The sequence below is a fragment of the Pieris rapae genome, chromosome 5 (genome assembly GCF_905147795.1).
Source record: "Pieris rapae chromosome 5, ilPieRapa1.1, whole genome shotgun sequence".
Lineage (NCBI taxonomy): Eukaryota > Metazoa > Arthropoda > Insecta > Lepidoptera > Pieridae > Pieris > Pieris rapae.
In genome coordinates, this window is record NC_059513.1 from 5,001,373 (window position 1) to 5,018,496 (window position 17,124).

Here is a 17,124-nt window from a genome sequence, read left to right on the forward strand (position 1 = left end):
ATTGGAACTGCGAGCTTTTAAAGCTTACAAGTCATGTGGAGCGTTATTTTATGGCATCTGTTATTTGTTGATATGTTTGTATGCCTCCCTGCCTTAAGTAGGGCACGTCAAACTATATTTTAACGAACTTTTAGATGTCAAGTGAAGCCATTGTTTCTATTGTAATTTGTGTGTTTTGGCGAATTTCTGTTTTACCTAAACTATAACGAAATAAGCTTTGGTTATTGTTTTAAAATTGAATTCCGACTCAATACTGATTTAAATTAAAATGAGCTTATCCCATAAGTATACTTATTGATTGGTTTGGCACGTGTAACATTAATCAGTTTTTTTTAAATTCTAATTACTTTTCGTTCTCTGATGATCTCGCGTGACTAATTAAATCCAAATTATTAATTTATAAACATTTACAAATGATGTATAATCGTAAGCTAAATCGCGTTGGCTGTGATTGCCGGTGGCTAAAAAACTAAACTAGCTGATAAATTCCAAGCATAAAAATATTTTTCATTTTTCATTTCATTTCAATGCTACGAGAAAAGCACGCGGCCGCTTGGAATTCATCTAACGTCCGCATCTATATGTCAGTCTGTCTGTCCGTCATTAAATGTGAATCATAGCCGGTATCGTGCAAGAGAATTTCGTGAGGTCACAGTTTAGTATAGCGGTTTAGGCGCCCTGCGGTCGTTTGGAAGAGGAGCTTCTATTAGATAATTCTCAAGTGCAAGGAGTGCAGCGGTCGCCCTCTCACTCTAGCACCGACCGTTCCGTGACCCCAGAGCTAATCACATATCTGCAAGCGTATTATGATTATCACAAGCCTTGCTTGTACGCCATTGTGGTCAACTGCTCGTACTCGCCAATGTATAGCTAATATGAATCGTTGCTCTTTAAGGGCCTTGTTAGCGCTATCTAGGGCAGTGTCTATATCATTTACATCATCATCGTTAATCATTGTAAAAACTATGCCCGTTACCGGCCGTGACATAAATCTTGTGCCGCTTAATAAGCCGATAATTACCAAAGCTCCGACGCCAGCGAGGAATGCGCCGCACGCGCTCGATCACTTCATTATTCAGATGTTTAGCATATTTTCTAAGAATTTTATGGTCATCGATAAATTTAATTAGGATCTGGTACTGTTTTGATGTCTTCCGTATCCGGTTTCGTAATTCGAATATACCATGTGGGCGGCGCTTGAAGATTTCTTTCGGATTGTTACACCGTTTTGAATTAACGAATCACGCCGTCAATCGCGTCGTTGGAATTTGGTAATGCGTCGAGTGTCGATTGTTCTATCATTCATCAATCGAATTTCTAAAACTTTCTACGTAAAACACGGTACTAATCTGTGTATTGGAGGCGATATTTCAGCCTGTCGTAAAGCGAGAATTTCTTAATGATATCACAACACAACCGTTAGATCAACAAAAGAAACGCTGTCCGTTTTGTGGGCGACACATAGTCGCGTGCTAGTCGCGTTTGACAAATTATAAACATAAATAAGGGATTATCGAGGTGTATCGAACCGACTAACGAGATACAACAGAGCCAGCCAGTAAATTAAGATGTGACGTACTGAGGAAGATTTTGAATTAAGATGCACTACGCCCGGCAGTGATAAAATAACTTTATATTTCATAATTCTCCGCATCACGTTGTCATATTGGTAATTACTTGGTTACATTTATTATTTACTGTTTGTGTTTCGATTTTTAATACTTTAAGTTGAACATTTTGGTTTACGTATATAGTTGGAATGGTTTTTAAGAGGCAAAGTAATAGATAAGTATTTTATTTAAACGCACTTCATTGTTGAAGCCAAAAAAAAACAATAATAATTACACTGACATTAACTGACACAAATTTTAACTTTAACCACGGTTACTAGATGGCGCTATAAACACAAGTATAGAATTTTTCTGAATAATAAAAAATAATTAATCTTAATTTACAAAGAGAGTGACACACTTAAAATCTATCAGAGTTATCTACTATTTATAAAAATGCCAGCTGCCCAATAAAGTATTTCCGATCAAATCCTTCAAGAAAAGAGCGTACCAATTCTTAAAAAGCCGCCTCCGAACCCTCTGAGATTGAGTGTCTATGGGCAGCCTCTGTTACATAAAAATATACAAATAATTCCTCAATGCTAGATTTGTTTATTTCGTTGCTTTGTATCATTGCATCGCACGTGGCCCAGTTCTCAGTAAGAGATTAATAAAATTGTCGTACTACCACCGACTAATTACCCTAACAATTTGCATTTAAACATACATATCAAAAGAATTCAACGTATTTATCGTAAATATATTTTATGGTCAACTAGCGAGACGCTATGACTTTCATTGGCACATAATAATGTCATTCATAAATTTAACTACAGTGGTTCCTCGGTACACGAGTTTAATTTAAAAACCTTGCACCCAGGTCAAAGCAATTTTCCCCGTTAAAACTAATTGAAATGATATTAATTCGTTCGATCATCTTCGGACCCATTATAAAAGTATGTGATAAAGTAAGTACAGAAAGAAAAGAACGCGTCTTCCCAAAATTCTTTGAAAGCAAAGCAACAAGCACACAGACAGGTCTGAGGTGGAAGAAACTGTTAGTGTAGCGGTGAAGTGTGCGGTTCCTCGAATCTCAAATCTTGCTCTCATCTCAAAGGAAAATCTCTCGGCTGCGCGTATCTCAAAACACTCGTATATATACCAGCACTACCACCATATCTTACAAATGATTTTCACTGCGCGACACTAATACACGTGTTATGTATCGCCAAAATAATGCGATTAAAATTTGTAATTTGTGTATTGATATCAACCTCAAGGCTCGTAAAAAAAATTAATCTACAACATACAGAATATACAGTTAGTTACTTTATATGTTATATCTATTTTTATGGTCAATTCTAAGAACGAAATCATATCTTTTAGTTACGGAAAACCAGTACTTATAAATATAAAATTAATTGCACAAATTATAACTTACTAGAAAAATTACATAATGTTGTGTAAGTTTAAAAGCTTTTACGTTACACGTATAGTTAAGCATAACAAACTTTATTCACGTTTTTATTACGATCATTACATAAGTAAGGTCTCAATGGGAAAAAGAGATTTCTGTACTTAAAAGTTTTCGTTCTGTATTAACTATATAAAATTTGTCGAAACTGTAATCCAGGATCTCCGGTTTATACACGAATACATATAAAGAATTAATTTTGAATTAAACATTTAGTTACTAAACAAACGTTAGTCAATCTTAGTATAATCAACTAATTATTGTATCAACATTATTTGATAAACCTGCTCAGTAACAAATTACCGACAGTTAGTTAGTTATATAATAGGCTTTAACCTAGTACACCAAATTTATCACAGTTTTATTGCTAAATTCTTAAAATTGCAATTCTGTAAAATCATTAGAAGTATTAATTATTTCTCCTACATCATGAAAGACGGTTATAAAATCCTTACAAAATAGCGATTGCTTCGTTTAATTGGCCTCCAAGTATTTTACGACCGATATTTTATTAGTGTATAATAACAGAAATATAAAATTAGCATACGCATACATAATCCTAATATTGAAATTGCAAGGAGTGACGGTGCATAAATCTCTGTCGATGTAATTAGTAACTCAAGGATAGACTATTTAATGTCTATGTGACAATTATTATAACCGGAGATCAATAGACAATGATTTATTGCAATATTTTGTAGTCTAACAGCATTATTACGAACTGCTCGCTTTAATTTGTCGAAGAATGTCACAAGTGTTAATTTTTTCGTTGCCTTGGTACAAATAAAGGCCTTTATAAATATAAGAGAACTTGGACAGGAATTATGAACTGAACGCCATCGGTAAGGTTCATGTCTCAGAAAAAAAAATTCTCGAATTAATTTTTTTCTTTACAATACGAATGTCTAAGGCACAAGATGGATCTTATTCGATACAGATAACGTTTAAATAGCGCTCAAAATAATTTTATTTCGTGTAAAAGTCAATGCAAAAAATTACAAAATAGTATTTAGTTAATTGAGGCATTTGTAAGTCATACGTACGCCTCTTTCAAGAATTGTTATAGCACAAAGAATTCGTGGGTCATAATTCCGTTGGTCCGTCTTAGAAATGACAATACAAAATGTATGTCAAGAACGCCTAACGTTAAACAAAAATAAATCATACACCAACAACTTATAATTCAAATTACAATGATAATTTTGTACGTGTGTGGAATTAAACACATCTCACGTATATAGGCTAAGCGTGGTTAGATTCTGAATAACATTTGGCAATTTAATAGGTCTTATAATCTCCATAGTTTGTAGTGGAATAAAATAATGGTCACTTTTGTGAACCTTTAACTAAAGTATAATTATCGCGCGCGTCTTTTATTTTATTCTTCTATTTTACGGTATTTTTGCTCTCTTCTATTTTTATAATTGGTCATCCCTTAATAGTGATGTTGTAATAAAATATTATAGGTGGATTACGTCTCGGTACTGATGTTGTTTAATTAAATAATTACAAAGTTATTTGGAAACTTATTACATTATTTGTCAGTGCAACCGGCAAATGCAATATGTTATTAAACGTAAGTTGATGACATACAAAGGAGGTTTAATATATAATTTATGTAACGAGAATGCAAAACATATTTATTAGTTAAGCTATAAAACAAATTGCTTATCACCGTTTAATTGCCCACCTCCGTCTGAGATTCTTAAAGCAAGAACTATTATTTATTAAGGCCGGCAACGCATTTACGATGCTCTGTAGAATCACTTAAAATCAGGTGAGCGGCTTGCTCGTTTGCTGTTCTGCTCGTTGCCTGTTCCATAACAATATCTATATTCAAGGGCGTGTTAATTATTCATGTATTAAGAAAAGCCAATAGTTGGCAACGCAAGATCTCAGAGGATCACACACTCAAGCCAACACTCGAATCAGTTAGACCCATTCCAATATACTTTCATTAATTGATAGTCGAAATTTTATTGGTTTAAAATGTATATTTAAATTTCTATTAATATAATCAATATTTAACGACGAATACCGTATCCAATCATAAAATCAACAAATACGTCCAATCAACAAAAATACCAACACAATTATAATAAAGAGTTAATTTTCACTTAATCCGTAAAAGAATGCGCTTCAAGTTTAGAGAAATTTTATATTTGACATATGCAAATTATATAGGATAGTTGTACAATATTGGCCGCACACCACCACTAGGTATGTATATTAAGCTGCCCACTGGAGAATTTCCAAACCAATTTCACTTTTTGAATCGTCATATTTGAAATTCAATTTGTATACAAAAAATATTTATAATTCGTATAATCGGAAATAGCACTCAGTTAATATAACACGCAAACATCTGCATTTAAAAGTTTTCATAGATATAATACAGCTTTAGCATGAAAGCTCTAAAATATCGCGGTACTATAAGTGTGTTATTACCCTTATATAATCTTTTAAGCATACCGAAGCATCGATTTCCATGATTTACAATAAATCATTCATATTTTATCACAATACAAAATTGATTCGGCCACTATAAAACCAACGGTAAACATAGAAATGGATATTTAAAGATTATGTATATTTTTATTTAAGCTTCTTAAATACGACATTTTGATACAATTTTATGCACTATAATTCAAAACCCCTTTACACGGATAGGCAGAGGCCATGAATTTCTTGTTACAGTCCTTACATACCTAGGTTTATTCAAATTTATGACATGTGTACTCGTTATGTTATTGATACTTTTAATTGGTCGCTTCTCATCCACGGCTGCTGTCATTTCCTTGTCATTACGTTCCCTATTAAGTAGTAATACCTAAATAGCTTTTGTATTTCTACTGTATAATTCCTAATATTGTTCAAAAAAAGAACAAAAAAATATCCTCAATACAAACTGTACACAACATTTGTAAGATACCATCGTAATATCTTTTGAATCTCCGCTATCACAAAACTAAAAGTATAATTAGTCAAGCTTGCTAAGCAATCCATCGATTAGATAGTGATGTTCCGATGTATCGACAGATAATAATGACGTGCTATTAGACTAGGTGTCGACGCAGCGTGGGAGAATCGACCATAGATTATACTCAGCCTACATTCGAAACCGGATAATCGCACCACCAATTACTCTAATTCAGCGGAATTACATCCACTCTTTAATTGAATTGTTTATGTAACACTTCAAATTGTATTCGATTGTGAGTTATGAATCGTGTGAACAAATTAAAATTGATATTTTTCTCTTCCTATTTTATGTATATGTTTTGGTGGTTTCAGTTAATATGTGGTATAACGTCAAGAATTAAGATATAATGTGTGTAAATTTATTTTGTAAAATAAATTTACTATAAATGTAATAGTACTTAATAATATTATAGACAAAAGCCATAAATCCGATTTCAAACATAAAAAAGTCAGCACGCGCGAGTTACCATTATTCGATATTCAAAAAAACGCGCGCACCGCATTCCAAGCGCACTTGACATTTTAACGCCGTATTTCGGAACTAATGCTCAATCGAGCGACGGTTTCCACGACTAATCGTCAGAATAGTCGCAATCACGATTATATATCACGATTACCTTTTTTACGATCTAATTCTACGAAAAATTTTAAGTTGGAAAAGTTGGCCCCAAAACATCTACGCTGAGGAGTTCCTCGCATATTTGTAGTGTAGACTAATGAATTTATTTACATGGCTATGAGGAAGAAATTGACAATACTACTTCATTATACCATAACAGGGTGTTATGGTCATTAGAGCATTATAGATTTCATCTAGGATTCCCTAACTTGGCATTACTACTAAAACTTAGAGCTTATTTGAATAATCTTGTATATTTTGTCAACGCTGCGGGTTTAAATAATCTACCATAGGTTTTATTATAATAAAAATAAATATTTGTACCAATTGCAATGTAATTGATTATCTAAGGTTAAATTGAGATGTAATATTGAGCTCATAAAATTGCATTTAAAACAGAAAGTAATACAACCTGTTGCGAGGTCAGAGGGTCGGATATTGCTTCACGACAATTTAAAACGCATTACTCGGTTATATATAACCCGTAACAAGTATCATCACGACATTTTGACGCAAGATCTATTTTACCAAATTTGGTTTAAATGTTCCCAGGAACTTGATATTTGACACTCTTTAAAACCCTAAATTCTGTAAAATATCGTATCGCAAATTATATATACGTCTTCTACGAGTACGTAAGTTGTTATTCTGAGTGATGTATTAATAGGAAGAAATATAAATTTATGCGCCAAACTCAGATAGTTGTTAGTGAAGCCATAAACTAAGCTATTACGGCCACATCTTGTGGTAACATGCTAATTGCCATCTACTGTTAAATAGCTGTCTTTATATCTGTTTTATTTCATAATTCTATTGCTTTATTAATGTTTTTGCATTTACACGCGCTTTATGTAATCCATAAATCGTTTGTTATATTTCGTAATTTTAATGGGCTTATTTCTTTTGTTGCAGCTGTCCAAAGAGGGAGAGTGCCACCGACGCAGCCAGCGGGCTTATCATTACCTGGTCAATTCGCTTTAACGAATGGCGACCCAGGAGCTGGGCTCAACCATCCCTACCTCTCCTCATACATATCTTTACTCCTCAGAGCAGAACCCTATCCGACCTCAAGATATGGACAATGCGTTCAAACATCCACCGTCATGGGAATAGATAACATCTGCGAATTAGCAGCAAGGTTACTCTTCTCAGCCGTTGAGTGGGCGAGAAATATCCCCTTCTTCCCTGAACTCCAAGTGACAGATCAAGTGGCGTTATTGAGGCTTGTCTGGTCGGAGTTATTCGTCCTAAATGCATCACAGTGTTCAATGCCCCTCACTGTAGCTCCCTTACTCGCCGCTGCCGGTCTTCACGCGTCACCAATGGCAGCTGACCGAGTGGTGGCGTTTATGGACCACATCCGAATCTTCCAAGAGCAAGTGGAGAAGCTGAAAGCGCTCCACGTTGACTCAGCGGAGTACTCCTGTCTGAAGGCCATCGTCCTCTTCACGACAGGTAAAATTTTGGACAGTTTATTTGGAGAAGCGAGGTTGTTGCTGTACAGAGTGGCGGGGGCTGGAACAGCTGTAACGAATTATGGAGAGCTCGTTACTCTAGTAAGAACACATTTTGACGCGTACGCTGAAGCGAGTAGAGTTCAACAGCCAGTTCCGCCACCGTCAGCATCTTCCTCTGGGTACTATTCCACGCTCGATACGTCGCTTGGCGTCAACTCTTCGTTATCTTACGGCAGTTTCTTGTCACCATCAAGGTTACAGCCGAATTACACAAGTAGTCCTCGCGCTGCCGAGCAGAGCACTTCATTTAAAGTATGGGATGGAAAGAACTATAAAAATGAAGGGAGTTGACGCCGATTGACGGGCGAGTGTTTTTGGGACGCATATTGAGGTGTCGGGTGTCTTTGTCACTTGGCATTGGGATGGTTACAGCGTTAAATTGCGGCGATGCGTATATTATGTTTATTGTATTATGAGGATAATAACTCACGCTCTTCGGACCCGATTGCATGGGGAGACGGCGACTTATTGTTCTCGATGTCCGATACGATGTGATATGTATATTGAATTCCAAAGTATTACCAAATTAAGATTGTTAGGCGGTCGTTAAACCGTTTCTAGTTAAGTTATTTATTTCGTGTAAATAGTTAATTTATTATGAATACACGCGCGATGTTCTTAAAAATTATATTTTGTTTCATTTTTATTTCATTTAAACAATTAAGTTTATGTTATTCTTTCAAAATTCCAAAGATATAGCATCTAGAACGGGTGTGCCCTATACTCTATAGTAAAGTTACCTTCACTTTGATTAGATTTAATAGAAACTGGATTTCGCTCTCACGGTATAATATTAAGACTGTAATATTGACTCGGTTTTATTATATACTGGTTTAAACTTTACATAAGAATTACCGTACCTTTACATAAAGCGAATCGCTATTTTAGTTTCATCACTTTCCTATTTAATATAATAAAAAAGATTGATATCTAAACAAAATCGTACACAACTACACAGTAAGTTAGAAACGGCATATATTAGCAAAAATAAACTCACCATTGCATCGCCAAAGGAGTAGTCAACTACTTTATAAAGAGCTTTCATCGCTTACATGCTTAGCACAATGTGCAACCATGTGAATGTTAGGCGGGGTTCATTTTAAACTAGTCGCTAGTGCCTTAGGGGACTATGAATATGCAATAGTAATAAATGTTTTATCCGTCGGCTAACTTTCTCTAACTGCGACTACATGGATCGATTGCTATGTGTTAGGCATTTAACGGGAAGTGTTGAGTGTATGTGGCACAGCCTACCTCCTTAAATCACAGGCTTGGTTCAATACAATCTACATCTATCTTAATAATGCACATGGTTTATGCGTCTACTTAGTCTCATCTTTATAGACCCTGTGATTAAGTCTTATACACAAATGCATATTATACTGGATATATATCCGGTAAACAATATCGGTTTTGCGTAGGTATAGGTCTATATTTGTACTAAGTAGTCAAAACAGACGCAGATATTCTGATCCATGCCCCCATGGCTGGACATATTATAGTAATTTTTAATGTTTGTAAAATACTTTTGTTAATGCGTTATTATACAAATTAAATTTAAATTACACAATTTTATATTAAAATATTATACAGTATGTACGTCTTATATTGTATCTATGGCGTACGTACTCGGCACCCATAGATATTAAGCACGTGCCAAATCATACGCAACAGAGCGTCTTGGAGATGTCAGTTTTCAAACTAATATTTCGATACGTCATCATGACCGTTTTTTTTTTTACTTTTTATATTAATTTAATTTGTACATGTATTGTTGCTACACGAAAGCGGCATAAATTATTAGAATATTTAATTAGGAAAATGTATGTCCAATTTAATTTTGTAATATCTATTATCTACGTTATACATATTCGAAATTAATAGCAAAAGCAATAAACAATAGAATTCCGTTAGTGGCATTTATCTCAATTGTTAATTTTCAGCATGTAATTCTAATAGGTAATAGAAATTAAAGCACGAATAACGTATCTCTTTCCATACAAACCGCTAAGCAAGTAGAGCGAGCGGGATGCACATATGTTCATAACGGAACCGCTTCGTGACTCTGTGGTCACGATTTTGAAAAAGTGTTGGGTTGAACCTTCCCTTGCATTCTGGACGCCTGGTGTTTGGGACAAAATTCTTGCTTGGGAATTTGTTTGGTATTTTATCGCCGAACACGGTTTCACGTTCAAACATAAAAATACTGCTGTCATATTTTTTTTCGTGGTAATAGTTTTAACTTTATGCCAGTTTCAAGTATCATATAAGATCGAAAACCAATTATAAAATTTTGTTTTAAAAATATAATCTGAATTCCATATTTAAAATGTGACCATTCTACATTTACGACAGGACCAATGACAAGCACAGATTAGAAAAAATATTGATAGCAATCAAAATAGCAACATGACGTACGAGTTGTATTAAAACGAATTCGTAGAGTATTTTTTAATTAATAAGATTTTTTAGTAAAGTCAAGTAGTTGAGGCATAGTACCTTTTTGTATTAAAACACTGAGCAACGCTCTGTGCAAAACACCAGGTTCAATTCAATTTCAAATTATTACCAAAAATAAGACTTGGCTGTATGGACTAGTCCTTTGCCTTTCCCATTGGGGATAAATTGAAAAAAAAAACAATTCAATTTCAATTTTGTTTTATTTCGTTATACAAGTTTATAGTGGTTATCCAGTATACATTATTATTACTGTCAAAGGCTTATTAATTTGATTATCTTATAATGACATTTAGTAGGTACTTGACAAAGAGATAAATTTCATGCTAAGACAATTGCTGTCGATATTGCAATTGCTTATAACTTACACCGACACAAAATAACTCGCTATGTTGTTCATGTAACGAAACTTTATTTCAAAGGAAGTGCATTGTTCTCATCTTTGCATAAACCTGTAAAACTAATATAAATCAGTTACAAAATCAATTCCAGTATACTTGTGTTTATTTAAAATATATCTTGAATAATAAAAAATAACTATAATATAAACCACAGCGGTTTTCTAATGTGATATATTATATTATTTTGTAAAATAATGTATATCAAATAAAAAAATAATAATGTAAGCTCACTGTGATGTATACACATTCTTTTATAAAAGCTGTCTAACGCTCGGCACATTAGGAAAAAATACAAGATGTTATGTGACAAACTCTTATAGGCAAACGTAACAAATGCCAAGAGAAAAAACAATTAATAAATTAAAAAAAAAGGAATACCGATTTTCGGACTTAGCTCGTTAATCGAACAAAACGCCTTTTTTTAAACCAAAAATGTTTATAGATATATAGGACAAAATAATAAAATTAAATAGATTATCATTCTAAATCTGAATACAGAAGGCTACGATTATAAAATTAATATATGAAACATACGAAGAATTTGTATCGTGTTTGATGATTTCTTACAAAGGCCCAGTAAACAATGCAGTTTTAAAATATGTAGTTATAATTTTTTATTGGTTTGTAAGTTCTACAATACATTTAGTATTTGCAACTTAAATATTACAAACTATCTTAATTCGCATTATTGTAAATCAACACCCGCCTCCAACCACAATCATGAGGCCATTGTGCTTACGTTACTTGCAAATTTAATAGAAGACACACAAGACATCTATTTGTAAGTCTGCTCGAGGTTTAAATCCAAAACGCAAATCGAAATCGTCTTTTATTTTCCTTTGAAAAAGAACAGCTGTCGAATATGATGTATAGGAAACAATTAGAAGTATTTACTAGCAATTGCTACAGATACCGTATTTTAAGTACCGACGTTAAAGTGATTTTACTCATCGATGCGCTACTCAATACAAAACAATATCATTAAACCTGCAGAGCTTGGAAAGATAAAATTTTTGTACAGAAAATTTTTATTCACATTTTATTATATCAATTACTAGAAAAATATAAAGCAAGAAATATTTGGCAATAGTTGAGTTTTGTGGCCAAGTTCGGCGATGACTATGTAAGTTTCAAACTGATTGAAATGTCCGTTACACTGCCTTTATGATTTACAAATAGTTTTTCTCATACCTTTTGTAAATTCGATTATTTTTAATTTTACGCCTACCCGCCAAATCGAATAATGACTTTACAATCTTTATGATAAACGATACGAATGATTTTCAATGTTTCTTAACTGATTCCGATTGAGGCCCTTTTAGCCTCTTAAGATAACAGAAAATTAAGGCGCACATTGCAAAATATATTTCAAATACGAAGTGTAATACCTTAATAGTCTCTGCTCATAATATCATAACTTAAAATGGTATTCGAACTAATAACAGAAATGTAAATATCCCATAACGTCGTAGAAACCAAAATAACGCAAAAAGTGCCCCAAAAATTGCAATAAACAACACAGATGCGTAACAAATCCCCTTTGAGGTCACATTTTGACATAATATTAATAAAAAAACAAATGTGGCGAAAATTGATACCACCCTCGCCTACTACAAGGACAATAAACAAATCTCTACTCTATAACAATTGACCTAAAACTTAAATTCCCTACTAAAAGTATATAGACCTTTATATTATTAATTAAGAATATTAATCCTTAGTCTTTAAGTATTAAAGTTTATTTTGTGTTGAAATGTTATTGTTTGAGGGTTTATTTGCATTCCTTATCTAACCATCAATGAAGGGTTAAAGAATGGTACTCATGATAACACGGTTGATTTAAAATAAGCAGATTAGTGTTAACTTTCAGTATGAGTCTGTTTTAGAGAACGTCATGGAATTGGGTATTTATATATTAATACAGGGCGACAAAATATGATACATTTTTAAATGATTTATACAAACATGTAAGGAGTAAAGATCGTTTGGAAAGTACATAAAGCATTTTATAAAAAAGCTTTAAGCTTACATTTATTGAAATAAACATTACAGACAACTTCTTCTCAACACTCACAATTCATATATAGCGTGATTATATTTTAACAAAAGAGACTGTGGTCGAATCTCCGACCACAAGGCGTGAAAATTTTCACATACTAATGTTATTAACGTATTAAAACGTATTTAAATAAGAAAAGACGATTAATGTAAATTCAAAGATAAAAAAAAATACGTAGACTTGGAATTTATATTGACCCATATAAGCTCTTAATAAGTTTACTCGTTATTATACATAATGTCGAATTCGATTCGATACAGCAAGCAAGCGTTTAAATATAATTCACGTATTATTGGGCATTGTTTTACTGACTTGTGGGATTTGCAGGTTACAGTTTTCGTTTAGTATAAAGAATACGAAATCGGCCTCGAGGTCTATTGCCCTTCATATCGCAATTCTAAAATATTAAACTCCTATGGCAATTAAACTTTATAGTTCAAAAAATCAATATTCAAATTCAAGGCACATAATGTACATTTATGAACGTCAAAAAAAAGAAATGTAAATTAAATGCTTCTAATTTTACAATTACTGCCAGTTCTCAAATCAAGGGCGTAGAACGGAAGAGAAGACCTGGCAATAAACTCTTCGCCACTCTTTTTAATAATAGTAAAATATATTTTTATTACGTTTTTACTTAAACATTACACTTACACATTCATCGAAAACATTTCCTAAATTAACTGCCAAGGAAAACCATTGAAGTGCTATCAGTACTCCATCCCTTGTTCCGAGGAGTGAAATAAAAAAGGAAGGGTGTACTCGGGTCGGATAGACCGAACAATGGAGGGTTGAGGTTGAGGTCTGGGCTGTGGCCACAGATGTTGTTAGTCGCTTCCTAATCTTTAACCCTCCTCACCCTATTTTACCGCGATACCGTTTATCGAGGGCCTAAATATCCATGACTTTAATTACAATAATTATTAGATTTTCTTATACGTAGACAGAGTGACGTTAATTAATGTGGTAACTAATACCGAAAATAGATATACAGAATCAAAAATAATTGTTTTTAATGCAGTTTGTTAGTCTGTGGGTGGACCGAGTTCTAATTTTGAAAATTGTATTAACATTTGATAACTTGAAATCTATATTGCGCCCACAATGTGTCTATACTAAAAGTCACTGTAATAATATAATCATGACGAACGTAATGGACTTCACCTGTCAGGCTAAAAAAAAAGTTTGAAGACAAAGTATAGTTCTTAAGCTCATTTATATTATACTAGACATTTATTGAGTTAAAACAATGCGGGTCAAAGGCGGCTAAATTACGTTCTATCATAAAATGTTATGTCATATTTGCTTAAACGTCAATTACTTTGCTTTTAACGTCTATATTTTATGGCTATACGCTTTTGTAGTACCTGTCAAATTTGTAATTAAATTTAAAAGAGACACGAATTCTCTCTTTATTTTTTTAAATGATAATACATAGTTCCTAAATGATCTCGTAAGACAGTGTGAACACAACCTTCGGGATAATCCCTTTCACAATATTCCAACGTTATTGTCACAGATTAAATATCTTCTTGATTTGTGTGTTTTCTTGGCAAGTTTGCTGTTTGGCTTGTTGATCTTAATCTTGTTGAGAGGCACTGTCCGGTTAATGAATTTGTAATTGTATGGTCATTTATATTTAAGTTCAAAATATAGTCTTGTAATGTATTTGTTTGATTTTGATTTCTTTAAATTCGAATTTTAAAATATGATTTTTAGCACAGACTTCTGCAAGATTAAACCTCTATTATCTGTGGACCATCATGAAATCTATGCCCAGACTCTCGATTAAGCACATGTCATATTTCGTTCGAATTCAAAACAGCCTGTCAGTTGGATTGAGAATGGCTATTCTTCAAAGTTCGCGATAAGGCACAATGGCCAGAAGTTTGTGTCATCTGAAAGGCGGCAGGGCGGAACTAAGACTATGCATCTGGGTACAAATATCTCGTTATCTGTGGTACTATTTCCATTGATTATGTCGATACATAATCTTTTTAGAATGCTCGCCTCAAATTAAAGGGGTTTAAAATAATAGAGCTATAATTATTAAAAAGTTGTTAGAACTGTGTAAAATGTTAACACGTCTCTTATTAATTCATTTACCTTTTTATAGTTGTCATTTTGATTATCAACACCTCATCAGCCTTAAAGGTGACATATTAAATGCGTAACAAGTATGATGACAACGCTATAGGGGGCTCGTGTTATCTCGTAAAGTATTATTGGTACACTGTGAATTATACAGTACAATTTTCGGACCAAAATATTAAACTATTCTAAGGGTCTGTTTTAAAATTTATGGATGAAGTACCAAATAGCTATGCAACACATAAATTATTCAGAAGATAAAAGTTGCGAATAAGAAACTTCACTTTTCATGACGAATAGCGCTATCTGACAGTTGTGAAACGCAACAATCGTGTTTAGCCTACCAATAAGTACTAAATACCTTATTTAGAACTTATCCGGACATTATGAAACAGACCCTTACTGTAATTATCAGATAAGATTATTTACAATTAGAAAAAAGAAGAATTCATTACTCTTAGTTATTAAAATAATGGTTTCTTGACAAATTAACAAAAACAAATGGAGCCTTCTTTAGATTTCTTAAACGGCCGGCAACGCACTCGCTTGCCCTCTGGCATTGAGAGAGACTTAACATCAGATGAGTCTCCCTTTGCCCCCTGTTCTATAAAAAAAAGTTTTCTCTATGTCTGCTTTCGTTGTCAGGTTTTTAGTCTTTACATAAGTTTATGAATTTAATACTTACAAATCGATGTGCAAAATAAACCTCCATGTGTTTACATAGACATTAAACAAACCCGAGTACATTAGACAAAACGACCAATTTATTGTGACCTACACTCCGATTATAATATCCTTCAAATATAACGCTCACTTAAGGGTTCAGGGTTCAAACTGTGCCGGTTAATTATTGTACACGTAAGCACAATTGTTTATTGTTTACGGAGGTCGGTAGTGCTGACCCTTTGCCTTAAAACTATTATGATAATGAAATAATGCCAAATCAGGTGAAAACGCTTGTATCTTGTAAGTATTGTAACACATAGCAAGCAGTTTTGTGCAAAATGTCAAATTCTTTGATTCGTGGTTACTATGGCAACGGCAAAAACCCGTCTGAATGGGCAAAGGGAAGTTTAAAAATTCACATGCGTAAATATTTTTAATCTATGTTACTCTACCAACTTGTTTCTATATTAGGCAAGATTATCGCTCTTGTAGTCAACTGTCAATAGCCAATTGTCATTTAGCTGCAGATAAGTAAAACGAATGAATTACTTAAATGAATGAAAAAAAATATTATCAGCTTTTAATTAATTTGAAATTTACCAATTTCATTATTTCCATCACCAAAATTGATCATTCGTTTATTAGATCGAAGCTACTAGAACTTACAGTACCAAAACTTAAATACGTTATGTTAACGTTACTTTAATACGTTCCAAATAAGCTATTTATTACTTATTGGTAGGATAAACACTATTGTTGCGTTTCACGACTTTTCGCGCGAAATTTCTTCGAAACTTTTATCTTCCGAATAATTAATGTGTTGCATAGCTATTTGGTACTTTATCCATACATTGTGAAACAGGCCCTAAAATTAAAGACTTCGCAAAACATTCGTCGTTAGCTAGATGAAAGCCTGTATTGTTGTAGATCGGTTGAAACATTTGCATTATTTACCATGTTAGTTGTGAAAACTAAACACGGGTAGCATCTTATCTGGTAAGCGATACGGAAGGGATAGGTGAAGGGTTCCTCGCAAATTAAGGGACTAATGGTTATCGTTGGACGATGTTAACCCTGCGACGGATGAATTTTAATGTGTACTTAGAGAAACGATTGGGAATACGTGAGTGCAAGACTGGTAACATATAAAGTGACCATTTATTCTTTGAAAACGGGCCATTGTATTAATTTAGGTCAAATAATATGTAGTCAATGAAAGAAATACACTTATTTGCTTTGCTCGGTATTTTTTGCAGACAGTCTGGTCAGGCTACATATAACTAAAGCTATTTTCTTTTTAATTTAAAG

At 33.3% G+C, this 17,124-nt stretch overlaps 1 protein-coding gene across 2 annotated transcripts in view; it reads left to right on the forward strand.

Annotated features, from left to right (window-relative positions):
* Nucleotides 1–17,124, forward strand: part of LOC111003213 (nuclear receptor subfamily 2 group F member 1-B) — a 59,261-nt gene that overhangs the window by 18,442 nt on the left and 23,695 nt on the right. For both annotated transcript variants that reach the window (XM_022273610.2, XM_022273611.2), the window contains one exon: nt 7,538–8,080. In XM_022273610.2, coding sequence (XP_022129302.1) covers nt 7,538–8,080 — 543 coding nt within the window. The remainder of the gene's footprint in view (nt 1–7,537; nt 8,081–17,124) is intronic.